Source organism: Bos taurus, chromosome 29 (genome assembly GCF_002263795.3).
Source record: "Bos taurus isolate L1 Dominette 01449 registration number 42190680 breed Hereford chromosome 29, ARS-UCD2.0, whole genome shotgun sequence".
NCBI classification, from domain to species: Eukaryota; Metazoa; Chordata; class Mammalia; order Artiodactyla; family Bovidae; genus Bos; species Bos taurus.
This window is the reverse complement of record NC_037356.1, coordinates 27,238,272-27,265,100: the sequence shown is the minus strand read 5'-3', so window position 1 is coordinate 27,265,100 and position 26,829 is coordinate 27,238,272. Positions and strand designations below refer to the sequence as shown.

General features: G+C 38.8%; 1 protein-coding gene and 2 pseudogenes across 1 annotated transcript; all 3 read right to left on the bottom strand.

Annotated features, from left to right (window-relative positions):
* Positions 1 to 3,829: 3,829 nt before the first annotated feature.
* Positions 3,830 to 4,783, bottom strand: OR8G3F (olfactory receptor family 8 subfamily G member 3F). Its single transcript, NM_001390284.1, has one exon. It carries the CDS (start codon positions 4,781 to 4,783, stop codon positions 3,830 to 3,832), a length of 954 nt encoding a protein of 317 aa, NP_001377213.1.
* Positions 13,255 to 14,197, bottom strand: OR8G51P (olfactory receptor family 8 subfamily G member 51, pseudogene; annotated as a pseudogene).
* OR8G4BP (olfactory receptor family 8 subfamily G member 4B, pseudogene) lies at positions 25,601 to 26,540 on the bottom strand (annotated as a pseudogene).

The following is a 26,829-nucleotide window of genomic DNA, read 5'->3' as shown; positions in this document are numbered from 1 at the left end:
ATCTGGTAAAGGCCTTGAGAGAACCTTTTTAGAATGATAAAAATATTTCATATCATTACTGAGGTGTTTATTTCACCAGTGCACAGCATATGCAATTTTCAAAACTTTTGATAGGAGGACTTTATTTTTAGAATGAGTATATATGTTCTTGATGTAATCTTGACAAAACTGTATTTTGATATAGTCTTGATAAAATCTCAATATAGTAAAAATAGAATGAAATGAATTAATAATGTTAATTATAAGACAAAAAAATCTAATAAAAAATCAGCAAGGATAAGGACGATCTCATCAAGATTTATAAATTTGAATAGACTTCCCTGGTGGCTCAGACAGTAAAGTGTCTGCCTACAATGTGGGAGGCCCGGTTTCAATCCCTGGGGGGGAAGATGCCCTGGAGAAGGAAATGGCAACCCACTCCAGTATTCTTGCCTGGAAAATCCCATGGACGGGGGAGCCTGGTAGGCTACAGTCCATGGGGTTGAAAAGAGTGAGCAACTTCACACGACTGAGCAACTTCACTTTCACTTTCTATATTTTCATAGCTTGCAGGAACATTAAATGAAACACATTCTTTTTAAAGGCAGATTTGGGGCTTCCCAGGTGTCACATGAAAAGAGGGCAACATATGATTAGATGGCTGGATGGCATGAGTTTGAGCAAACTCTGGGAGATAGTAAAGGACAGGGAAGTCTGTTATACTGCAGTCCTTTGGGTCACAAAGAGTCTTCTGACGACTTAGCAACTGGGCAACAACAATGCTGCTAAGTCACTTCAAAGTCATGTCGACTCTGTGCGACCCCATAGATGGCAGCCCACCAGGCTCCCCCGTCCCTGGGATTCTCCAGGCAAGAACACTGGAGTGGGTTGCCATTTCCTTCTCCAACGCGTGAAAGGGAAAAGTGAAAGTGAAGTCGCTCAGTCATGTCCGACTCTTTGCAACCCCATGGACTGCAGCCCACCAGGCTCCTCCACCCATGGATTTTCCAGGCAACAGTACCTGAGTTGCCTGTTGTTCCAGGCAACAGTACCTGAGTTGCCTGTTGTTCCAGGCAACAACAATAAGGTGGCTCTAATGGTAAAGAATCTGCCTGCCAATGCAAGAGACATAAGAGACATGGGTTTGATCCCTGTGTCTGGAATATTCCTGAAGGAAGGCATAGCAACCCATTCCAGTATTCTTGCTTGTAGAATTCCATGAACAGAGAAGCCTGGCAGGCTACAGTTGAAAGGGTGTCAGAGTCCAACATGACAGAAGCAAGTGAGCATGCACCCATGAAGAATCTTTATAACATTATTTGTATGGTGGTTCATAATGTAAACTATAGTACATTTTCAAATGCTTTCATTGATCTTTACATTTAAGAAATAACAACACAATTCTTACAGGTTTTCTCAAAAAATATTTAAAAAAGAGGCAAAATACATGCCATGTAGTGGCATGTTTCAGGGAAAGAAATTTGAAATTTCTTTTTTTTTTTTCTTTTATCTTCTCATTTCTTTTCTTTCCTTACAATCAGCCACTCAATTTGGTTGTTCTCTTGTTCTCTGTACATCCCCTGCCTGACCACACCTACTCCTTACTCACATGACTGACCTTCTGGTGTCCTCGCCCCAGGCCCAAGCTATTAGTTGTTTCTTTTTGCCTAGGAGCAGTGAGAGATGTGTCCCTCTGCTGGTTTCTGTGGTAACTAATGAGGCTATCTGAGGTCAATTCCCCTATAACCTGTAATCTCCCCCACTCCAGCCCTCTCTCCCCAGAGTGAAGACAGTCACCATGCCCTGCCCATCCATTAGCTGCACATGGTGGGGTGTCCCTTCAGGATCTTGCTTCAGAAGTGTAAAATCCATTGAACCATTGATGTCTTTAATACTGACTTTGAGCTCTTTCTTTGATCTTCAAGCTGGGAAAGAACAGGCCTGTAGGCCTGTGGGGTTGCAGCCCAACACCTCCATTCTTCTCTTTCTTCATTTTCAACCTCTTTTCCATCCTTCCTCCTTCTTTCTCTAAGCCATTATTTAGAAAAATTACTTATAAGGCATTTTTACCACTTAATGAGGTCTGTTGTTGTTCAGTCCCTAAGTCAAAGTAAAGTGAAAATCTCTCAGTGAAAGTCCGACTCTTCACGACCCCATGGACTATACACTCCATGAAATTCTCCAGGCCAGAATACTGGAGCAAGTAGCCTTTCCCTTCTCCAGGGGATCTTCCCAATCCAGGGGTCAAACCTAGGTCTCCCGCATTTCAGGCAGATTCTTTACCAGCTGAGCCACCAGGGAAGCCCAAGAATACTGTAGTATGTAGCCTATCCCTTCTCCAGAGGATCTTCCAGACCCAGAATCAAACCAGGGTCTCTTGCACTGTAGGCAAATTGTTTACCACCTGAGTTAACAGAGAAAAACCTGTTCAGTCCCTAAGTGGTGTCCATTTCTTTGTGACCCCATGGACTATAGCATGATAGGCTTCTCTGTCCTACACTATCTCCTGGAGTTTGCTCACTCATGTTCCTTGAGTTAGTAGTATTATGTAACCATTTGATCCTCTGCCACCCCCTTTTCCTCTTACCCTCAATCTTTCCCAGCATCTGGATCTTTTCCAGTGAGTCAGATCTTCACAACAGGAGACCAAAGTATTGGAGCTTCAGCTTCAGCACCAGTCCTTCCAATGAATATTCAGGACTGATTTCTTTTAGGATTGACTGGTTTGATCTCCTTGCTGTCCAAGAGACTCTCAAAAGTCTGCTCCAGCACCACAATTTGAAAGCATCAATTCTTCAGTGAACAGCCTTCTTGATGGTCCAACTCTCACATTGAAACATGACCACTGGAAAAACTAGTTTGGCTATATGGACCTCTGTCAGCAAAGTGATGTCTTTGCTTTTTAATATGCTGTCTAGGTTGGTCATAGCTTTTCTTCCAAGGAGCAAGCATCTATTAATTTTGTGGCTAAAGTCACTGCGGGATTTTGGTGCCCAAGAAATAAAATCTGTCACTGTTTCCACTTGTTCCCCATCTAACTGCCAGGAAGCAATGGCACCAGATGCCAAGATCTTAGTTTTTTGAATGTTGAGTTTAGAAAACATTATACCACTCAATGAAATTTAAACTAGAATATAAAAATTACAAAACCCATCCAATTAAAATAAATAAATTTAAATTTAAAAAAAAGTAAACAAAAAATATTACAAAATCACAGTTATAGACCTTGTGAAATTTTAAACTTCATACTAAGGTGGTCTAATATTTAATGTAATGAAACATAATATGAAAATAAAACAGGAGTAAACTCAGGGAGACATATTTTGGCCACATGAGGCAAACAGCCAACTCATTGGAAAAGACCCTGATGCTGGGAAAGATTGAAGTAAGGAGGAAAAGGGGACGACAGAGGACGAGATGGTCAACAGTCGGATGGCATCGCTGACTCTATGGACATGAGTTTGAACTAACTCCAGGAGTTGGTGAAGGACAGGTAAGCTTGGTGTGCTGCGGTCCTTGGGGTTACAAAGAGTCAGACATGACTGAGTGACTGAACAACAACAGAGACATACAAATTTGAATGGGTCTCCTAATGGATTCATAGCTGGGGAACATTAGCTGCAACATCTTAGAATTTTTATTAATTTAAAATACTCTCCTCTATTACTTATTAGTTCTGACCTGATCTCCAAAGTATTTACCTCTCAGAGTCCAAATAATATATTAACTGGAAAACAAGTTACTAATACCTATTACAAAAGGATAAATTAAGGACAGAGGTTTCTCTATTAAATATATTCTATATAATTAAGAATTGGTATTCCTCAGCAGTCTACATGACTGATATGGATCATGATATTGGCTCTGTTCCTACATGTTTTGCACAGTCTAGAATTTTTTTCAGCGCAAATTTGACATCCCTATTCCGTAGGCTATAGATCAGGGGGTTTAGCATGGGCACAATGATGGTATAAAACACAGAGGACACTTTCCCTTGGTCCATGGAGCTGACTGATGATGGCTGCAGGTACATGAATGCAGTAGATCCATAGAAAATAGCAACAGCTGAGATGTGAGAGCTGCAGGTGCTGAAGGCTTTGGACCTGCCCTCCTTGGAGTGGATTTGGAGGATGCTGGAGATGATGAAGATGTAGGAAGAAAGAATAACTAAGGCAGGAATCAAAATGTTAAATGCACTTAAGAATATAACCAATAATTCATTGACATAGATGCTGGAACAGGATAGCTCCAAGAGTGGAAAGAGATCACAGAAATAATGGTTAATAATATTGGTGTTGCAGAAAAAGAGTCTCAACATAAATCCTGTATGGACTGTGGATCCAGTGATGCCCAAAATATAAACTCCCACTGTGAGGCAGAAGCAGATGTAATAAGACATGGTGATGTTGTAAAGCAAGGGGTTGCAGATGGCAACATAGCGGTCATATGCCATCACAGCCAGCATGTGACTTTCTGAAATAGCAAAAATGATGAAGAAATAAAGTTGAGTCATGCATTCAGGATAGGAGATAATATTCTTCTCTGTCACGAAGCTCACCAGCATTTTGGGGGTAATGACAGTCGACTGACAGAGATCAATAAAGGACAAGTTGGTGAGGAAATAGTACATGGGGGTGTGCAGGTGAGAACTGAGCCCAGTCAGTGTGATCATGCCCAGGTTCCCCACCATCGTGACCACATAGATTCCTAGGAAGAGGAGGAAAAGGGGCAGCTGGAGTTGTGGCTGTTCTGTGAGTCCAGCAAGGATGAACTCAGTCACTGAGGAATGATTTCCAGGGTCCATTATGTTCTCAATCAGTTCTAAGTTGAAAGAGAAAATGAGATTTTATGTCCATGTGTGCATGTGTGTGAGTGTCTGTGTGTACATGTGAGTGGGTGCTGGGGAGAGTAATTTGGGAAGGTCATTATTTGATGTCTCATCAAAAGAGACTCATGATGCAGAGGTCTCCTAATTCTCTCCTGCTTCTCTGAGACAATGATCGTAGTTGAACCAGAAAAAAAAAAAAAATCAAACTTCTTCATGAAATTTATAATTAAGATACTTCATAAGATTTTAAGAGAAAATACTGATTGTAGATTGTTAAAATCAGGGTGAACATTACTATTGAGACCTCTGAAGACTTTTTCTTTATTCCCATAATCTGTACATATGTCTTAATGATATTCATGTAAAATGGCATGGTATTTTTATTTCACTCAGAATATGTAAGAATAGTGTGTGCTTTCTCTAATAAATTAACAGAGGATTCATAAATCTATGAAAAACAATTGTATTAATTTCAGCTATTTTCCTTACTAGAATCATAACCCAAAATATTTGAAGGAATGGGAAACTATCATTTCACCTGATGTCTACAGCTTTAATGTCCCAACTTCCTTCTCCCTGGACTTTGATCCCAGAGGGCAGATACATAACTGTGTGGCAGACATCATCCTTATACCTCAGCAGCTTTTCCAGACTCAGGAACCTTCCTCCTTTATTCTAATTTTGATAATCTTGGGGGTCAGAATATAATGACCTCAGTATAGGTTATGTATTCCACCACTGTGACCAGGGGATCAGTGTGCAAAGTTTATTGCATGCAATTTGCACTTCAAGGTTGATGGAAGAGGTGAGAAAACTATTTATATTCCCCCTAAATATGAGATCCATTTTTGAGGACAAATACTATGTCTCATTTATTTTGGTCTTTTTTATTAATATTATCCTGTATTTTGCAGATGTTCTTTATGGAATTCAAAGATGATAGAGATGTGGATTAGTAGAACACAAACAAAATACAAATAGAAATTTTAATTTAAATTTAGTATTGGTTAACTTTGGGATGTGTTTTTTGTTTAAAGATCAACTCACTTTCAGTTTACATTTGTACAGATAATGATTAGATTCTATAAAATGGAAAATCATAATCTTAGTTAAAACTCAATTGTTGGATTAATCTGTTCAGTTCAAGATGCAATACTTTATGTGAGAGAAAAAAATTGGAAAATTTCAGAACTATGATAAAAATTTTTCCGTATTAGAATGGATGAAATAACTGAGGATATTTTTCTAGAAAAATAAAAACTCATATGACACCTGACAGGTATCTCATAGCTCAACATATTGCTTTATTTAAGAGTTATTGGGCTTGTTTTATATGTCATCAATAGAGTGGAGAAAAATAACTGCTTGAAACTGTTGGAGAAATATTTCATTTCACAATAAAACACTCCAACCATCAAAATATTCAGATCTTACAATCAAAATGTTGATTTCATTCTGAATAACTACTTACTTAGCAGGCATTGTTAATAACAAGAAATGCTTGATGCTTGACGTTTAATCTTTAACATCTCAGTTTCACTGTTTCATGGTTTTATAATTTTTATAAGAATCTGCTTGTGATACAGGACACACAGGAGACTTGGGTTTGATCCCTGTGTTGGGAAGATCCCCTAAAGTAGGAAATGGCAACCCACTCCAATATTCTTGCCTGGAGAATCCCATGGACAGAGGAGTCTGGCGGGCTATTGTCTATGAGGTCGCAAAGAGTTGGACATGACTTAGTGACTAAACACACACACATAATCCCTGATACTAAGTTAGAATTAGTGCATTGAAACCTCCCTGAACCCCATACTTGCCACATGATCTTGAGATAATCAGGTGTGCTCTCCAACTCTGAAAAAGCAAAAATCTGTTTTATGTGAAAATTAAGTAAAATGATTCTTACAAGGAGCTTAGCCCTGTCCCTGGCTCTTGTTAAGAAAATGTCAATGTTATTTTATTGTTAATCTATTCAGCTTCTCTCTATAAGATGCTTTATTTGACCAACATTTTTATTCTTTAATCATGGCCAGAGTTTTAAGTTTTCTTTTCTTTAGCACATCTTCTTGTTGCTCCTTTCTGCATTAACACATATGGTAATATAGAGCTTGAAATTTTTTTACTGAATATTAACTTCTTAAATTATGAATATTTTCCATGGTTTTCAAATAAAGTCAAGACAAATTCTTTGCCATTCCAAGATTCACATCATCTGACAAGAAAAGTTTTCTTTTTAATGCTTCAACAGGTATGACATGATTTAATTATTTCACAAAAGAGCATAATAGGCTCTCATTTTTGACTCAACAAATTTCTTTAGCTCTTCTCACTCTATTCCCTTTATCTTATAAAATGTACTTGATTTTAAAGACCCTTTAGTTAAGGAACTTTAACCATGGAAGACCCAGTTGATGAGAAAATTTTCTATGTGCCCATAAATATATTTCTTATGTTATATTTAGTGCATAAATAAACCTGTATCAATTATTATGGATTATTTACTGATTTTTCTTCTGCACTACAGTGTTTACTCAATACAATGTTTGGCATGGTGCCTTACATACAGCAAGTATCAATAAACATGAGTTTTTAATAAAATCATTTGAAAGATGCTCAGCAATACATTAACATAGACTCCCCATAAATGAACAAAATTCTCACACTACCTCCACTGAAGTGAGTAGAGAAGAAAGTATTGGTCATAATTTTATTCAGTCAGGTACAGCTAAGTATCCTTGCTCATAAAGTAGTCCTTGCTCATTTGGTGTTGTTCAGTTGCTCAGTTGTGTCTGATTCTATGCGGCCCCGTGGACTGCAGCAAGCCAGGCTTCCCTGTCCTTCACCATATTCCAGAGCTTGCTCAAACTCATGTCCATTGAGTCAGTGATGCCATCCAACCACCTCTCCTTGCTCATAATGTAGTGTGAATATTAGAGTGAGGACAGATAGTGATTAAAAAAAAAAAAAAGCTAGCTGCATTTGTAATTGCACTTGGGGGCAGCCACAGAGGGCTTCCAGGTGGTGCTAGTAGTAAAGAACCTGCCTGCCAATGCAAGTAGATGTAAGAGATGCAGGTTCTATCCCTGGGTTAGGAAGGTCCCCTGGAGAAGGGCATAGCCACCCACTCCAGTATTCTTGTCTGGAGAATCACCATGGGCAGAGGAGCCTGGCAGGCTACAGTCCATGAGGTCACAAAGAGCTGGACACAACTGAAGTGACTTAGCACTTAGCGCAGAGCCACAGCAGATGATTTGAAATCATAAAAGTCAGGACTGGGATTCAGACACACACTCCTTGTTCCCCGAAATTTCAGACCTATGTGTTTCTCCCCAATTTCTCTGAAGGGAAAAAGAAAATCTGATTATGCTGGTGGATAGTTCTGAATACTAACCTTGCAGGGCTGTTAGGTGTTGAGGTGTCATAGCCTAATAGCCTCCATGGTAATGATATGTCCTGACCTCTGATGAAAGTAATGGCTCTTGGTAAAGATTGGTTGATATGAATGGCAATTTTATACTCTGGATATTGATTCAGAGTCTAATTAGGAAAAATGAGAGTGAACTCCCACTAGGTTCATATCTCACAAGTATCAACTCTTGGGAAAAGAAGCAATTAGAATTTTGCTTTCCCCTCTTTGGCTCTCATGTGTTTAATAGCATCACATAGGTGTGTCAGTGCTCTTGTTGGATTCTGTATTGTAAAGAAGGATGTGACACATTTTGTTAAAGCGTCAGTGAATTTCATGTCAAACTATCAATAAAGTGATTTCCTACTAGGTGAAAAGTAGAAAACTGAGGGAAATAAACTTTATATGTAAGACACGAACTTTTTTTTTTTCATGTATAATACTAATTGTGGTTAGATATTGTGATATACTCAGGAAACAACAAAAAAATATATTTGGATTATTTTAGTATCCGTGAGGAACTGGAAGTGTGCCTGAAAATAGAGTGATCAGAAATGCATGGAGAATTAAATACTGGTATTTGGTTTTGAAAGATGTGTAGAACTGAAAGGTGTATAAATCTGAAAAAGAAGAATGGAGTCAAGAAGTTATTTCAGGATGGAAAAGCAGCTTGCCGAGGTTATAGGGATGAACCCAGCAATGTTGAAATCTTACAGAAACTACCTGGAACAACTTAAGAGCTTTGTATCAGCTACTAACAGTTATGAAAATAGTAGTATGTTTTATTTATGCCCTAAACATTTTGTTTTCATCAATTTCATATTGCCATTCTCCTCAGATGAACCGGTAAATTCAAATGTTGACTCTAGATGAAACAACATACAGATGTCTAAGACTAAATGTAAATATTGAAAGAGTGGAGGAGATTGTTAGTTATTCCTAATTTTCATTCTCCCATTTTTCCTCAATAATAAATGCCCTGAATCTTAGTTGGACATGTGGCTATCTAGACACCTTGGTATTTTCTTAACCTCTCTTCCAGCCGAGTTTGATCGCCTGGCCAAATTGCACCAAAGGGAAATAGGAGGAGGTAAAGTCTGTCTCTTCAAGAGGTGGTCTTCAAGTTAGGGGAACGTTTCCTCTCCTTCCACATCTTTTCTTCTGATGGCTGAGGGATGAAGATGCAAGATCGATCTGGAGCTACTGTCTGTGACCAAGAGATGGATGGAAACTAGATGTTGTAGCAGATCACAATTTAAAAGAAGTTTATATGCCGCAGTGAGCCACTGAACCAGTCCTGAAGATCTTTAAGGCACCATGGTGCGTGTGTGTGTGTGGGGGGGTGTGTGTGATACACACTGAAACCTAATTGCAACTAAGCCTAATTGCAATTAAATTTGAAAATAAAGAAGAATTGTCTAAAACCCACTCCTGTGAAATGCAAACTAAAGATGCTAGAGCATGCTAATTGTACACCAGGAACAGTTTTTTTTTTTTCTTTTTTAAAATTTTTTAAAGAAATTAATATAAGGTTGAATCTGAGTTAATGAGAGCAAATTCTGCATGGGAACATTATCCAAGTCCATCAGAGTGCCTACTTTAGAATGCATTTACCTAGTCATGCTGTTTCCAATTACTGAAACATCTGAAAACATCTCCCTCCAAAATAATGTTTAACAAATCCTAGTATTCATTAAATTTTTTCTCATTTGTAGTAAGTCTCCTTCTACAAGTCCTTGATTTCTATTTTTTGTGTTTTGGAAACTCTGACATCTATTCTAATGTTTTAATACCACATCTTCCACTAGTTCTCAGATAGAGATCCATAGAAAATCCCTAAAGTGAAAAGTGAAGTCGCTCAGTCGTGTCCGACTCTCAGCGACCCCATGGACTGCAGCCTACCAGGCTCCTCCATCCATAGGATTTTCCAGGCAAGAGTACTGGAGTGGGGTGCCATTGCCTTCTTCGAGAAAATTCCTAAGGAGGCTTTAAATTTTTATCTTTCTTAGTACTTTTAAAATTTGTATATGTGTGTTAGGCCTTCCCTGGTGACTCAGACAGTAAAGAATCTCCTGCAAAGCAGGAAACCCAGGTTCAATCCCTGGGTCAGGAACATCCCCTGGAGAAGGAAATGGCAACCCACTCCAGTATTCTTGCCTGGAGAATTATATGGACAGAAGAGCCTAGTGGGCTACAGTCCATGGGTTCACAAAGAGTCGGACATGACTGAGCAACTAACACACACACATTCACATTTTTACCTTTCGTAACACTTTTTAAGCTTTAAATATGCATAAATGCTTGAAAACACAAAAAATGTCCATATATCAAACCTCAGTGTAAAAAAATTACTAGCTGTTGTTTGATTAATGAGTAGTGTACTAAAAGAAAAACGCACATGGGTGATCTGTTTCAAAGTAGTAACATACAGAACTCACCTTCACCCATGGATACAGTGAATCTACAGCTATATATAAAGTTATTTCTTGTGTGGTGCTTTTTAGGGGAAGGAGAACTAGCTGATTAATTCTTATCCATTGGGGAAACAAGAAAAGGCCACACTGAAGTGGATATGAGAGGCTGAGACACAATCTTGTCATAAACCACAGCTTGCTGCAGCAACCCACAGTCAGCATACCTCTGAGCCTTGAGTTTCTGCTTAAGGAGCTAACAGCTTGAACCCCATCTGGCACCCCAAATGGTAAGACCTGAACCCAAGAGAGAAACCCACAAAACAGTTATCTGTAAAGTCAGCATGGTTTGTGATCATGAGACCCACAATGCTATAATGAATCGAGAGCCAGTTCTTTAAAAAACATCTTTTTTTTTTTGACTGCTGAATCTTCATTGTGGTATGCAAGTTCAGCAGTTTTGGTGCACAGGTCTCTCTAGTTGCAACATGTGGGCTTTGTTGCCCCATGCATGTGGGACTCTTAGTTCCCAGAGGAAAGATCAACCCATGTCCCCTGCATTGGAAGACAGATCGTGAACCATTGGGCCACCAGGGAAGTCCCTGAGACACAGTTCTTAAAACTTATAAACAGATAGGCTAACCGACCCCAGAGCTCAGCTTAAGGCACATGACTTTTAGAAAAGCACCTGGGCTTCTTGTGAAAGAGTTTCTTTTGCTTATTTTTAAGCATAGGCAAGAGGAATAGGCATCTAAGGAGACACACATTGAGGGCTTATTGAAATACTCTTTGGGATATAGGTAACAGGGCAGCAGGTCTGCACTCTCCCTGTCCCTAACTCCAGCTTCCAAGTATTTCCTGGAAGGGAGATCATACTTTTGTCTGGAACCCTGACTTTTGTGGCTGCTGCTGAGAGAACTGCTCATTGGAAGGACTAATGCTGAAGCTGAAGCTCTAATACTCTGGCCACCTGCTGTGAAGAACCTACTCATTGGAAAAGACCCTGATGCTGGGAAAGATTGAAGGTGGGAGAAGAAGGGGACGATAGAGGATGAGATGGTTGGATGGCATTACCGACTCAATGGACATGAATTTGAGCAAATTCAGGGAGATAATGAAGGACAGGGAAGCCTGGCATGCTGCAGTCCATGGGGTCACAAAGAGTCAGACATGACTTAGCTCTGAACAACAACAATTCACAGGACGCTGCTAGATCATATGGCTGTGATCATCAGCTAGGCTTGTACAGTTGAATCTCAGAGAAAGAGTTCAGAAATGGGAAGTATTTAACCAGGTCTTTAATAAATGATTTTACAATTATAAAAAAATTATTAAGACGTCATAGCCATTGTTTTAATTCTGTCATTGCATCTGTACTTGTTATATCAGATAAGATGGCACACTAGGCAAAGAACATCCATCTGGCAAATAATAAGATGATTTGAAGGAAAGAGACAGAAAACAACTGAGTACTTAGAATATCATGCAAATTGATAGATATAAGATGTTAGATGCTTAGAAGCAGAAATACAATAAAACAGGATAGGAGAAAAGATATTTCAAAGATACAATTGACATTAAATGGTGATTATTTGTAAGCTATGGGAGGAAAGAGCATGAACCATATGACAGTAATACAGCTTAGCTGGAATGTTGGCTTTCATGAGCATCTGCTTTCATAAATAGCTATTCCACGTCTAAAGATAAGACAATAATGTTAAGGATGTTTTATAAAAATTGTTGCTATGTATTGCTTTATTATATCAAGTATAACAATTAGGTCTCTAACGTGTGCTCAGTTGCTCAGTCATGTCCAGCTCTTTGGGGACCCATGACTGTATCCTGTCAGGCTCCTCTCTCCATGGAATTTTCCAAGCAAGAATATTGGAGTGGGTTACCATTACCTACTCCAGGGGATCTTTCCAACCCAGGGATTGAACCTGCATCTCTTGTGTCTCCTGCATTTAAAGGCAGATTCTTTACCACTAGTGTCACCTGGGAAGCCCCAGGTCTCTGACACTGTAATGAATCTTTTGCTTTGATGAAGTCAAGTTTGAATGTTTTTTTATTATTTTAATGATATCAGAAGAAATAAAGAGGAAAAAGCATGGAAGAGATCTGGAGGAAAGAAACTCAGTCTTATAGGGAACTGAGTTTACTTGATGTGTAGATCATGTTTGGGACCATGGCATTTACTCAAACTAAATGCCATTCAATTTCATCCTCCTCCTAACAAAAACAATATGATCACTTGCTTATATAATACTGTGAATATCAAATAAAGTTATCCATTTAAATGCTGGACTTTGTGTTTTATCATTCATAAAATTAACTATATAGATTACTATGATTAACTTCAAAATCTTCATCTTCTTCCTGTATGGATTATCATTAAAATAAAAAACTAAGACTCCTTTATCTTCAGGAGCTTTTTAACTTTATTCATAATCACAGCTTGTGTTTTATATATAAATATTGCAATATAGGTTCAAGAAGTGCCCTGGATAAAATCTTGGAAGTGTGTTATATAGGCAAGTATGATTGATTTTTCATAAAAAATAATCATAATACATAACATATCTTAGGAAAACCAAGTAACTGATATGTTATCATTATGTTGTTTCTACTCATCTACACTTTCTACTGTCTACTGTTTTTTTCAGGGCAAATTTGATATCCCTATTTTGCAGACTATAGATCAGAGGGTTTAGCATGGGAACAATGATGGAATAAAACACAGAGGACACTTTCCGTTGGTCCATGGAGCTCACAGATGATGACTGCAGGTATATGGATGCTGCAGATACATAGAAGACAGCAACAGCTGAGATGTGGGAACTGCAGGTGCTGAAGGCATTGGTCCTGCCCTCAGTGGAACAAATGTGCAGGATGCTGGAGAGTATGAAGATATATGAGGCAAGAATAGCTAAGGCAGGAGTCAAGATGTTAAATAAACTGAAGAATGTAACCGATAATTCATTGACATAGACACTGGAACAGGAGAGCTCCAAGAGTGGGAAGAGATCACAGAAATAATGGTTAAACACATGGTTCTTGCAGAAAAGAAGTCTCAACAAAAATCCTGTGTGGATTGTGGATTCAATTGTTCTTAAATATAAACTCCCATTATAAGGCAGAAGCAGAAGTGATAAGACAATGTGACATTCTAAAGCAAGGGTTTGCAGATGGCACCATAGCAGTCATATGCCATTACAGCCAACACATGACACTCTGCAAAAGCAAAAATCAGGAAGAAATAGAGCTGAGCCACGCATTCAGGGTAAAATATGATATTCTTCTCTATTACAAGGTTCCTCAGCATTTTGGGGGTAATGATAGTGGAATGAGAGAGATCAATAAAGACAAGTTGATAAAGAAATAGTACATGGGGGTGTGCAGGTGAGAACTGAGCCCAAAGAATGTGATCTTCCTCAGGTTCCCCACCACTATGACCCTTAGATTCCTAAGAAGAGGAGGAAAAGTCAGCTGGAGTTGTGACTGTTCTGTGAACCCAGCAAGGAGGAAATCAGTCACTTAGGAGTGATTTCCAGGGTCCGTTATCCTCTCCAAGGTTTTAAGTTTAAAATGAGAAAATGAGTGTACATGTGTGAGCAGACATGGTCATGTGAGTGTATGTTATGAGGGGGAGGGACAGATTCTGTTCAGTTCACTTCAGTTCAGTTGCTCAGTCGTGTCCAACTCTTTGTGACCCCATGAACCACAGCACGGCAGGCATCCCTGTCCATCACCAACTCCTGGGTATCACCCAAAATCATATCCATTGAGTCAATGATGCCATCCAACCATCTCATCCTATAGTTTTCCCTTCTCCTCCTGCCCTCAATCTTTCCCAGCATCAGGGTCTTTTCCAACGAGTCAGCTTTTCATATCAGGTGTTCAAAGTATTGGAGTTTCATCTTCAACATCAGAACTTCCAATGAACACGAAGGACTGATCTCTTTTAGGATGGACTGGTTAGATCTCCTTGCAGTCCAAGGGAATCTCAAGAGTCTTCTCCAAAAACACAGTTCAAAAGCATCAACTCTTTAGTGCTCAGCTTTCTTTGTAGTCCAACTCTCACATCCATATATGACTACTGGAAAAACCACAGCCTTGACTAGATGGACCTTTGTGGACAAAGTAATATCTCTGTTTTTTAATAAGCTATCTAGGTTTGTCATAACTTTGCTTCCAAGGAGTAAGCGTCTTTTAATTTCATGGCTGCAGTCACCATCTGCAGTGATTTTGGAGCCCAGAAAAAATAAAGTCAGCCACTGTTTCCATTGTTTCCCCATTTATTTGCCATGAAGTGATGGGACCAGATGCCGTGATCTTAGTTTTCTGAATATTGAGCTTTAAGACCACTTTTTCACTTTCCTCTTTGACTTTCATCAAGAGGCTCTTTAGTTCTTCCTCACTTTCTGCCAGAAGGGTGGTGTCATCTACATATCTGAGGTTATTGATATTTCTCCTGGCAATCTTGATTCCAGCTTGTGCTTCCTCCAGCCCAGCGTTTCTCATGATGTACTCTGCATATAAGATAAATAAGCAGGGTAACAATATACAGCCTTGATGTACTACTTTTCCTATTTGGAACCAGTCTGCTGTTCCATGTCCACTTCTAACTGTTGCTTCCTGACCTGCATATAAGTTTCTCAAGAGGCAGGTCAGGTGGTCTGGTATTCCCATCTCTTTCAGAATTATCCAAGTTTATTGTGATCCACACAGTCAAAGGTTTTGGCATAGTCAATAAAGCAGAAATAGATGTTTTTCTGGAACTCTCTTGCTTTTTGGGTGCTCCAACAGATGTTGGCAATTTGATCTCTGGCTCCTCTGCCTTTTCTAACACCAACTTGAACATCTGGAAGTTCACGGTTCACGTATTGCTGGAGCCTGGCTTGGAGACTTTTGAGCACTACTGTACTAGAGTGTGAGATGAGTGCAATTGTGCAGTAGTTTGAGCATTCTTTGGCATTGCCTTTCTTTGGGATGGAATGAAAACTGACCTTTTCCAGTCCTGTGGCCACTGCTGAGTTTTCCAAATTCGCTGACATACTGAGTGCAGCACTTTCACAGAATCATCTTTTAGGATTTGAAATAGCTCAACTGTAATTCCATCACCTCCATTAGCTTTCTTCGTAGTGATGCTTCCTACGGCCCACTTGACTTCATATTCCAGGATGCCTGGCTTTAGATGAGTGATCACACCATCATGATTATCTGGGTCATGAAGATTTTCTTTATACAGTTCTTCTATGTATTCTTGCCACCTCTTCTTAATATCTTCTGCTTCTGTTAGGTCCATACAACTTCTGTCCTTTATTGAGCCCATCTTTGCATGAAATGTTCCCTTGGTATCTCCAATTTTCTTGAAGAGATCTCTAGTCTTTCCCATTCTATCGTTTTCCTCTATTTCTTTGCATTAATTACTGAGGAAAGCTTTCTCATCTCTTCTTGCTATTCTTTCGAACTCTGCATTCAGATGCTTATATCTTTCCTTTTCTCCTTTGCTTTTCACTTCTCTTCTTTTCACAGCTATTTTACCATCCTCCTCAGGCAGCCACTTTGCCTTTTTGCATTTCTTCTTCTTGGGATGGTCTTGATCCCTGTCTCCTGTACAATGTCACAAACCTCTGTCCATAGTTCATTTGGCACTCTGTCTATCAGATCTAGTCCATTAAATCTATTTCTCACTTCTACTGTATAATCATAAGGGATTTGATTTAGGTCATACTTGGAACGAAAGTTATGAGCAACCTAGACAGCATATTAAAAATCAGATATATTACTTTGCCAACAAAAGTCCGTCTAGTCAAGGCTATGGTTTTTCCAGTGGTCATATATGGATGTGAGAGTTGGACTGTGAAGAAAGCTGAGTGCCAAAGAATTGATGCTTTTGAACTGTGGTGTTGGAGAAGACTCCTGAGAGTCCCTTGAACTGCAAGGAGATCCAACCAGTCCATCCTAAAGGCGACCAGTTCTGGGTGTTCATTGGAAGGACTGATCCTAAAGCTGAAACTCCAGTACTTTGGCCACCTCATGCGAAGAGTTGACTCATTGAAAAAGACTCTGATGCTGGGAGGGATTGGGGGCAGGAGGAGAAGGGGACGACAGAGGATGAGATGGTTGAATGGCATCACTGACTTGATGCATATGAGTTTGGGTGAACTCCAGGAGTTGGTGATGGACAGGGAGGCCTGGCATACTGCGATTCATGGGGTCACAAAGAGTTGGACATGACTGAGCAACTGAACTGAACTGAACTGAATGGTCTAGTAGTTTTCTCCACTTTTTTCAATTTAAGTCTGAATTTGGCAATGAGGAGTTCATGATCTGAGCCACAGTCAGCTCCCGGTCTTGTTTTTGCTGACTGTGTGGAGTTTCTCCATCTTGGTTGCAAAGAATATAATCAATCTGATTTCTGTGTTGACCATCTGGTGATGTTCATGTGTAGAGTCTTCTCTTGTGTTGCTGGAAGAGGGTGTTTGGTATGACCAGTGCATGCTTTTGGCAAAACTCTATTAGCCTTTGCCCTGCTTCATTCTGTACTCCAAGGCCAAATTTGCCTGCTACTCCAGGTGTTTCCTGACTTCCTACTTTTGCATTCCAGTCCCCTATAATGAAAAGAACATTTTTTGGGGGTGTTAGTTCTAGAAGGTCTTGTAGGTCTTCATAGAATCATTCAGCTTCCTCAGCATTACTGGTCGGAACATAGACTTTGGATTACCATGATATTGAGTGGTTTGCCTTGGAAATGAACAGAAATCATTCTTTTGTTTTTGCTATGCATCCAAGTACTGCATTTCAGACTCTTTTGTTGACTATGATGGCTACTCCATTTCTTCTAAGGGATTCCTGCCCACAGTAGTAGATATAATGGTGGAGATCATTATTTGATCGCTCATCAGACAACATACATAAAGCAGAAATCTCTTGAGTCTCTCCTGCTTCTTGGAGACAAATGATGATTCTGGTTGAACCAGAGATGGACATACAAACTTCACAATACTTAGAATTCAAAGACTTCCTCACTTTTTAAGAGAAAACATCCATTTATGCGTTTTTAAAATCAGTCAGAATGAACATTGTTATTTTTATTTCTGAGGACCTTTTCTTTCCTCCCATATTCTAGATGTGTATGTTATTCATAGTCATATAAATTTGCAAAAGATTTAAGTAATAATGGTGTAAACTTTCTATAATTAATTAACAGAAGTTTCACTCCCCATGTGATATTGTGTTAATTACATGTACTCTCCAACACTCTAAAAAACCAAAAACATCAATGTGCATTTCATGTGAAAATTAAGTTAAATGATTCCCACAGGGAGCTTAGTGCAGTCACTGGATCTTTGTAAGAAATATTAATGTTTTTTCCACCTATTGAGTTTGTCTCTGTTATATCTTTCATTTGACCAATATTTTCATTTCTAAATCATGACCAGAATTTAAAATTATTGCTCCTTTCTACATACATTAGCACATATGGTAAAAATGGAAATTTTAATTATTTTATTTGCTATTAGCTTTCTAAATTATTAATATTATTTATCAATTGACAGTATTTTCCATGGTCTCTAAATAAAGTCAAGTCAATTTCTTTGTTATTTACAGATGTATGTCATCTGACAATAAGCTTTTTTTTAATGTCCCAATAGCTGTCACATGATTTAATTATTTCACAAAAAAGCATGGTGCACTGTCATTCTTGACTCATCAGATTCCTTTAGATTTTTTCTCTCTATCCCCTTTATCTTGTGAACTAACAGTCAATAAACTTCAATTAAGGACTTAAATAATGGAAGCTCCAGTTAATAAGACCATTTTCTATGTGTCCAGAAATGCACTTTTTATCTGGTAAAAATTTTGCCTGCCAATGCCAGAACACGGGTTCAATTTCTGGTTGGGAAGACTCCCAGGAGATGGAAATGCCAACCCACTTCAGTATTCTTGCCTGGGAAATCCCAAGGACAGAAGAGCCTGGCAGGCTACAGTCCATGGAATTACAAAGAGTCGGACACAACTGAGCAACTAGACAACAACCACATGTTACATATAATGCATACCTAAATCTGTATTAATTATTGTTTTTTATGGTTATTCTTCTGTACTAGGTAGTGTTTGGGATCATGCCTCACATACAGAAATTATCAATAAATATGATATTTTAATAAAATTATTGAAAGAAGTTTAGTGAGGAGTTAACATAGACTCCCTGGAGAAGGAAGTGGCAACCCACTCCAGTATTCTTGCCTGGAGAATCCCATGGACAGAGGAGTCTGGCAGGCTACAGTCCATGGGGTCACAAGAGTCAGACATGACCAAGTGACTAAACCACCACCATACCACACAAGTGAACAAGGCTCTCACAATGCCTGAGCTGAAGTGACTAAATAAAGAAATGTTGGCCATAATTGTATCCAGTGGAGACAGGTATGATAAGGGAAACTTTATTGCTCAGGGAGTGTGACTATTAGACTGAAGACAGATAGAGACAGAAAAATAACTACCCACATCTGTCAGTGAACCTGGGGGCTGGGGGACAGGGGTTGCTGTTGTAGAAGACCTAAAATTTTTAAATTCAAGACTGGGATAAATCCTCCTCCCCACACTTTCTCTGGTGGCTCAGTTGATAAAGAATCGACCTGCAATGCAGGAGACTCAGTTTCAGTCCCTGGGTGAGGAAGATCCCCTGGATAAGGAAATGGAAACCCACTCCAGTATTCTTGCCTAGGAAATCCCATGGACAGAGGAATCTGGCATGCTGCAGCCCATGGGTCACAAAGAGTTGGACATGACTTAGTGACTAACCACTACCACCACCACCTCCTCCCCAAAACTTCAAAGGTAAGTGTGTCTCCCTCAAACTCTGAAGGTAAAAATTATTCTGATGGTGGTGGTGGGTAGTTCTGAGTACTAACCTTGCAGGATTTCTTGGTGCTGAGGGTCATAGTCTAAAAGTCTCTGTTTTTGTGATTTTGAATCACTGGTCCTGACCTCTGTTGGAGCTGATGATCCTTAGCAAAGATGGTTGATATTAATGGTGATTTTATACTCTAGGTGTTGATGCCAAGAATCTCATGTGGAACAATTAATGATTCTTACTTCCCTTTGGAAACATCCCACAAGTATCAACTATTGGGAAAATAAACAATTAGAATTTCTCTCTTTTCTCCATTGGATCTCAAGTGATTAATATGGTCCCATGGATGTGGTTCATTGCTCTTGTTAGATTATACATTGCAAGCAAGGATGTGATAGATTTTTCACAGCTCCAGTGAATTTCATGTCAAATCAATTGAAAGTTCAACATTTCAGGAAATTACAAAGACATACATTAAAAGAGTTTTCTAATGTGATTTTCCACAATGAGAATAATAGATAATCAGAGAACAATGTTCACATGTGAGCTTTAAAAGCTTCTGTTTTCATTTCCTCTGCTAACTGTATTTAGCTGTCATGATACACCCATAAAAAAAATATATTTTTAATATTTTAACTTGTGGACTGAATGAAAGCATCTGTTAGATTAGTGCCATAATCGAGTCCTAACAAATCTATCAAGGAAAAATAATGACCTAATTTCCTCTAATATTATAAGAAGTATGTTGAGAAACAATACAGAGATACATGTGTTATTGAGATTATTTTAATTCTATATAAATTCTGAATTGTATTTGCTAGGAAATAAAAATTGTATTTAATGTTTTTAAATGTTATATCATTTTGAGGAAAAAATACTATGAAATTTGTTAATAAAATTTACTTTTTTCAGCTTTGAGATATAATTGACATATAACATTGTACAAGCTTCAGTTCAGTTCAGTTCAGTTGCTCAGTCATGTCCGACTCTGCGATTCCATGAATAGCAGCATGCCAGGCCTCCCTGTCCATCACCAACTCCCGGAGTTTACTCACTATATACAATTGATTTAATACAGTTTAATATTGCAAATTGGTTTCCACTATGGCTTTAGCTAACACCTCCATCATGTCACACAGTTACCATTTCCTTTTTATGGTAAAAACATTTAAGATTTACTTTCTTAGAAACATATGAAATAGACTTCCCTGGCAGTCCAGTGGTTAAGACTCTGCACTTCCACTTCAGGGGTCTCAGGTTCAATCCCTAGTTAGGGTACTAAGATCCACATGGCATGTGGTAAAAAAAAAAAAAAAAAGAATTGAATTAAAAAAAAGAAACATCTAATACAATATTATTAACCTCAGTCATTATTCTGTATATTAGATCCCCAGAGCTATTTATCTTACAACTGGAAATGTGTACTCTTTGACTTGCATCTCCTTATGCCCTACTTGACCATCTGGTGGAAATCATTCTACTTTCAGTTTCTATGAGTTCATATTTGTCAGATTCACATATAACTGATACTATACAGTATTTGTCTTTGTTTAACTTATTTCACTTAACCTAATGTCTCTGGGTCATTCCATGTTGTCCAAAATGACAGGATTGATTTCTTTCCCATGGCTCAAAAATATTCCATTGTGTATATATCCCACATGCCTTAGGCTGTTTCTGTATATTGGCTAATCAAATTTTGAAAGGCTTTAAGTTATTGTTGGGTATCAGATTTTAATCTGATTTTTAAGGTTTTTTTTTTTTTTTTGCACATTGCTACAAAAAAGTGTAAAATCTAGAATAGAATAATCCATAAACACATAGAAAACTGTTGCTCATCAATAATTATCAGATCTAAGGACAATAAATATGGTACAATGTAACACAAAGCAAGTGTTCTCAACATTCTGATAACTTTGATAGAATATCCACAAGCATTCTTTAATGATAAGGAGTACCATAAAAGACATCATTATATAATATGTATGATGAGCCAGAAATGTGTTTGATAATCGTGTGGAGTGGTCAGAAATGAATGGAGAATTAAAAACTTGCATTTGTTCTTCAAAGGTGTTTATAACTGAAAGGTGTGAAAAACTGGAAAGGGAGAATGGAATCAAGAAGCTATGTCAGGACCAAAAAGCAGCAAGAATGAAGTGACAGGAATAAACCACATTGTTGAGATGTTGCAGAAAATATCCCACTCAGTGGGACAAATAGCTTTCGGGAAAACACTAATAGTTATGAAATATTAATATATTTTACATGTTATGTATATCATTTTAATCACATTTCACATTATTATTATTTTGGATACCGAGCCAAATTCAAATATTAACTCTAGAGAGAACAATACACAGCTGTTTAGGGCTAAATTCAAATACTGAAAAGAGTGGAAGACACTGTTAGTTATTCCCAATTCTCCCTTTCTTCCTCAATAATAAATGCCCTGATTCATAGTTGGGTAGGTAGCTATATAGATACCATGGTTTTTCTTAGCCCCACTTATTGCCACCTTGGACCATATGACTGGGTCGCAAAAAGGGAAATAGGAGGAGGTGATGTCTGTCACTTCCAGGCAGTTGTCTTCAAGTTAGGGGACATTCTCTCTCCTTCCCTATCTTTAGTTCTGATGGCTGAGGGGTAGAGATGAAGGATGAATCTGGAACTACTCTCTGAGACCAAAAAGTGGGTGGAAGCTAGATGTTGTAGCAGAGTCACAATTGAAAAGCAGCTTATGTCCCCAGTAAGCCACTGAACCTGTCCTGATTCACATTCAGACTTACAGACCACGGTATGCATGTACTTCTGTATGTGTGATGCACAGTCACACCTAATTGTGACTAAAACAGAATATAAGTAATTTTCTGATATCCACTCCTGTGACATATTGAAAATTCTAATTGTACATGAGGAACTGTATATTTTTTAGAAATTAATATATATTTATATGAGAATTAATGAAAGACAAACTCTGTATGAGATTGTTCCAAGCTGATCATCAGTTCAGTTCAGTCGCTCAGTCGTGTCTGACTCTTTGCGACCCCATGAATCACAGCACGTCAGGCCTCCCTGTCCATCACCAACTTCAGGAGTTCACTCAAGCTCATGTCCATAGAGTCAGTGATGCCATCCAGCAATTTCATCCTCTGTTGTCCCCTTCTCCTCCTGCCCCCAATCCCTCCCAGCATCAGAGTCTTTTCCAATTCTTTGCATGAGGTGGCCAAAGTATTGAGTTTGAGCTTCAGCATCAGTCCTTCCAAAGAACACCAAGGACTAATCTCCTTTAGAATGGACTGGTTGGATCTCCTTGCAGTCCAAGGGACTCTCAAGAGTCTTATCCAACACCATAATTAAAAAGCATCAATTCTTCGGCACTCAGCTTTCTTCACATTCCAACTCACACATCCATACATGACCACTGGAAAAATCATAGCCTTGACTAGACGGACCTTTGTTGGCAAAGTAATGTCTCTGTTTTTTAATATGTTATCTAGGTTGGTCATAGCTTTCCTTCCAAGGAGTAATAAGTGAAAGTCGCTCAGTTATGTCTGACTCTTTGAGACCCCATGAACTTTACAGTCCATGGCATTCTGCAGGCCAGAATACTGGAGTGAGTAGCCTTTCCCTTCTCCAAAGGGTCTTCCCAACCCAGGGATTGAACCCAGGTCTCCCACATTGCAGGCAGATTCTTTACCAGCTGAGCTACAAGGGAAGCCCTCCAAGGAGTAAGTGTCTTTTAATTTCATGGCTGCAATCACCATCTGCAGTGATTTTGGAGCCCCAAAAATAAAGTCTATCACTGCTTCCACTGTTTCCCCATCTACTTCCCATGAAGTGATGGGATCAGATGCCATGATCTTCATTTTCTGAATGTTGAGCTTTAAGCCAACTTTTTCACTATCCTCTTTGACTTTCATCAAGAGGCTCTTTAGCCCCTCTTCACTTTCTGCCATAAGGGTGGTGTCATCTGCATAACTGAGGTTATTTATATTTCTCCTAGCAATCTTGATTCCAGCTTATGCTTCCTCCAGCCCAGCGTTTCTCATAATGTACTCTGCATAGAAGTTAAATGAGCAGGGTGACAATATACAGCCTTGACGTATTCCTTTTCCTGTTTGGAACCAGTCTGTTGTCCCATGTCCAGTTCTAACTGTTGTTTCCTGACCTGCATATAGGTTTCTCAAGAAGCAGGTCAGGTGGTCTAGTATTCCCATCGCTTTCAGAATTTTCCACAATTTATTGTGATCCATACAATCAAAGGCTTTGCCATAGTCAATAAAGCAGAAATAGATGTTTTTCTGGAACTCTCTTGCTTTTCCCACAATCCAGCAGATGTTGGCAATTTGATCTCTGGTTCCTCTCCCTTTTCTAAAACCAGACTGAATATCTGGAAGTTCACAATTTACGTATTGCTGAAGCCTGGCTTGGAGAATTTTGAGTATTACTTTACTAGCATGTGAGATGATTGCAATTGTGTGGTAGTTTGAGCATTCTTTGGCATTGCCTTTCTTTGGGACTGGAATGAAAACTGACCTTTTCGAGTCCTGTGGCTACTGCTGAGTTTTCCAAATTTTGGCGATTAATCAGAAAATATTTTTTCAATTTTAAACTTTGTGAGTGAACTATCTATTGGTTGTAATAATAAAAGAATGTCACTTCTAAATCTAAGATTCTATAATATGAATGGCAAAAAAAATAAGATTTTTTTAGAGACAAGAGAAAATGGGTACAGGATTGTCAGGGAAATGGAGATGGTAGAATTATCTCAGAACAGTGGAGTAAGGAATCCTGCATAAAGATATAAGTCAAAATACACATAATTCTTATCATTCATCTGCTGATGAACCTAGATGAACCTAGGTTGCTTCCATGTCCTGGCTATTATAAACAGTGCTGTGATGAACATTGGGGTACACGTCTCTTTCAGTTCTGGTTTCCTCAGTGTGTATTATATATGGAATTTAGAAATATGGTAATGACAACCCTGTATGTGAGACAGCAAAAGAGACACAAATGTATAGAACAGTCTTTTGGACTCTGTGGGAGAGGTAGGGGGGGATGATTTGGGAGAATGGCATTAAAACATGAATAATATCATATAAGAAATGAGTCGCCAGTGCAGGTTCGATGCAGGATACAGGAAGCTTGGGGCTGGTGCACTGGGATGACCCAGAGGGATAGTATGGGGAGGGAGGTGGGCGGGGGGTTCAGGATGGGGAACACGTGTATACCCGTGGTGGATGCATGTTGATGTATGGCAAAACCAGTACAATATTGTAAAGTAAAAAAAAATAATAATAAAAATAAAATAAAATAAAAAATGCACATAATTCTTCAGGGCTGTTTATTACTGTCAATCTCTTCCACAATAGTGTGGAACATATGTGTGTCCCATGACATAAGAATTATGTCTTATCACCCATCATATGCTTTTGTACCTCCTAATACATTTATGTGTACAAACTAAGAATTAAAGATTGAATTTTATATATTGCAAATGGTTAAACATTGTTTACTTTAAAGACCATATTTTGGAGATATTTGTCTTATTAGTAAATAGCACCAGGGACACAAGATATTGAGAAGGTCAAAGGATACAGATAAAATGGATTTATTCCTTGAATTAAGATAAATAAATCTTGGGATTTCCCTGGCAGTCCAGTGTTTAGGAGTCAGCAGTTTCACTGCAGTAGACCCAGGTTTAGTTCTTCGTTGGGGGAACTAAGATCTTGCAAGTCACACAGTGCAGCCAAAAAATAAAAAATTTAATCTTAAAACAATAATTTTAAAAGATGAATAAGTCTTGACTAAAAGAGTTCCATGTTCCATACATGAAATAATCCACATGAAGGTCTTTGGATATTGTTTAATGTTTAGATCCAATACAGAACTTTATGGACATGTCGACCCTGGCACATCCTCAAACAGCACTGCTCTCCATATCATACCACTATGAGTCCAGTCCTCTCCCTGCCACTTTCATCCCACATAATCAAGTATTAATAGAAGCAATGATCTCATTATTTGTGGACATACATTCCTGGGTCTGGACTGTTTCCTTACCAAACTTTCTCAAGAAATAATAAATTTTTGCCAAGGCAAAATATTCATTTTCGCAGTAAACTTTTTTTTTCAAGGATTTTATTGAAGGCAATTTTGACATCTTTATTCCTCAGGCTGTAGATTAGGGCATTCAGCATGGGCACAATAATGGTGTAAAACACAGAGGACACTTTCCCGTGATCCATGGAGCTGACTGATGATGGCTGCAGGTACATGAATGCTGCAGATCCATAGAAAATAGCAACAGCTGAGATGTGGGAACTGCATGTGCTGAAGGCTTTGGGCCTGCCCTCCTTGGAGTGGATTTGGAGGATGCTGGAGATGATGAAGATGTAGGAGCTGAGGATGGTCAGGATTGGGATGAAGATATTAAATGCACTGAAACACAAAACAACCACCTCATTGATGTAAGTACTGGAACAGGAGAGCTCCAGTAGAGGAAAAAGATCACAGAGGTAATGGTTGATCACATTAGCCTTGCAGAAAAGCACTCTTAGCATGCAGCCTGTGTGAGCTGTGGCACCAGTTAAGCCCATGATATAAACCCCGACTACCATGCAAGAACAGAGCTGATAAGACATGGTGACATTGTAAAGCAAGGGGTTACAGATGGCAACATAGCGATCATATGCCATTACAGCCAACATATGACATTCTGATATAACAAAAACAAGGAAGAAGAAGAGTTGAGTCACACATGCTGGGGAGGAGATAGCATTCCTCTCTGTCACAAAGCTCACCAGCATTTGGGGTAATTACAGTGGACTGACAGAGGTCAATGAAGGACAAGCTGCTGAGGAAATAGTACATGGGGGTGTGCAGGCGAGAACTGAGCCCAGTCAGTGTGATCATGACCAGGTTTCCCACCACCGTGACCACATAGATTCCTAGGAAGAGGAGGAAAAGGGGCAGCTGGAGTCCTGGATGCTCTGTTAGCCCAGCAAGGATGAACTCAGTCACTGAGGAGTTATTTCCTGCTGCCATTTTCCTCTGGGAATTTTATGGAAGAAACGAAGAATTGAAGTGGATATTTATTGTCTTATAACACAATGATGTGTAATATAAAAACCAAGACTTTTCAAGCAGATAGCTCCAGTTCTCTGTCTGTTCCTGATCTACATTAGTGGTCAAAGTGCATCTCAGTAACATATGATGTGTAAATAATGAATATAAGATAGAATGTTCCTTTGTTTGTTCTATACTATCAAAGCAAAGCACTCTCCCATTAGGTATCCATATTGTCCAGTCCCTAGACAGCCAAAGAAATTTTCTG

Coding starts and splice junctions, on each gene's coding strand:
- OR8G3F (NM_001390284.1), bottom strand. CDS start 4,783: ATGGACCCTGGAAATCATTCCTCAGTGACTGAGTTCATCCTTGCTGGA.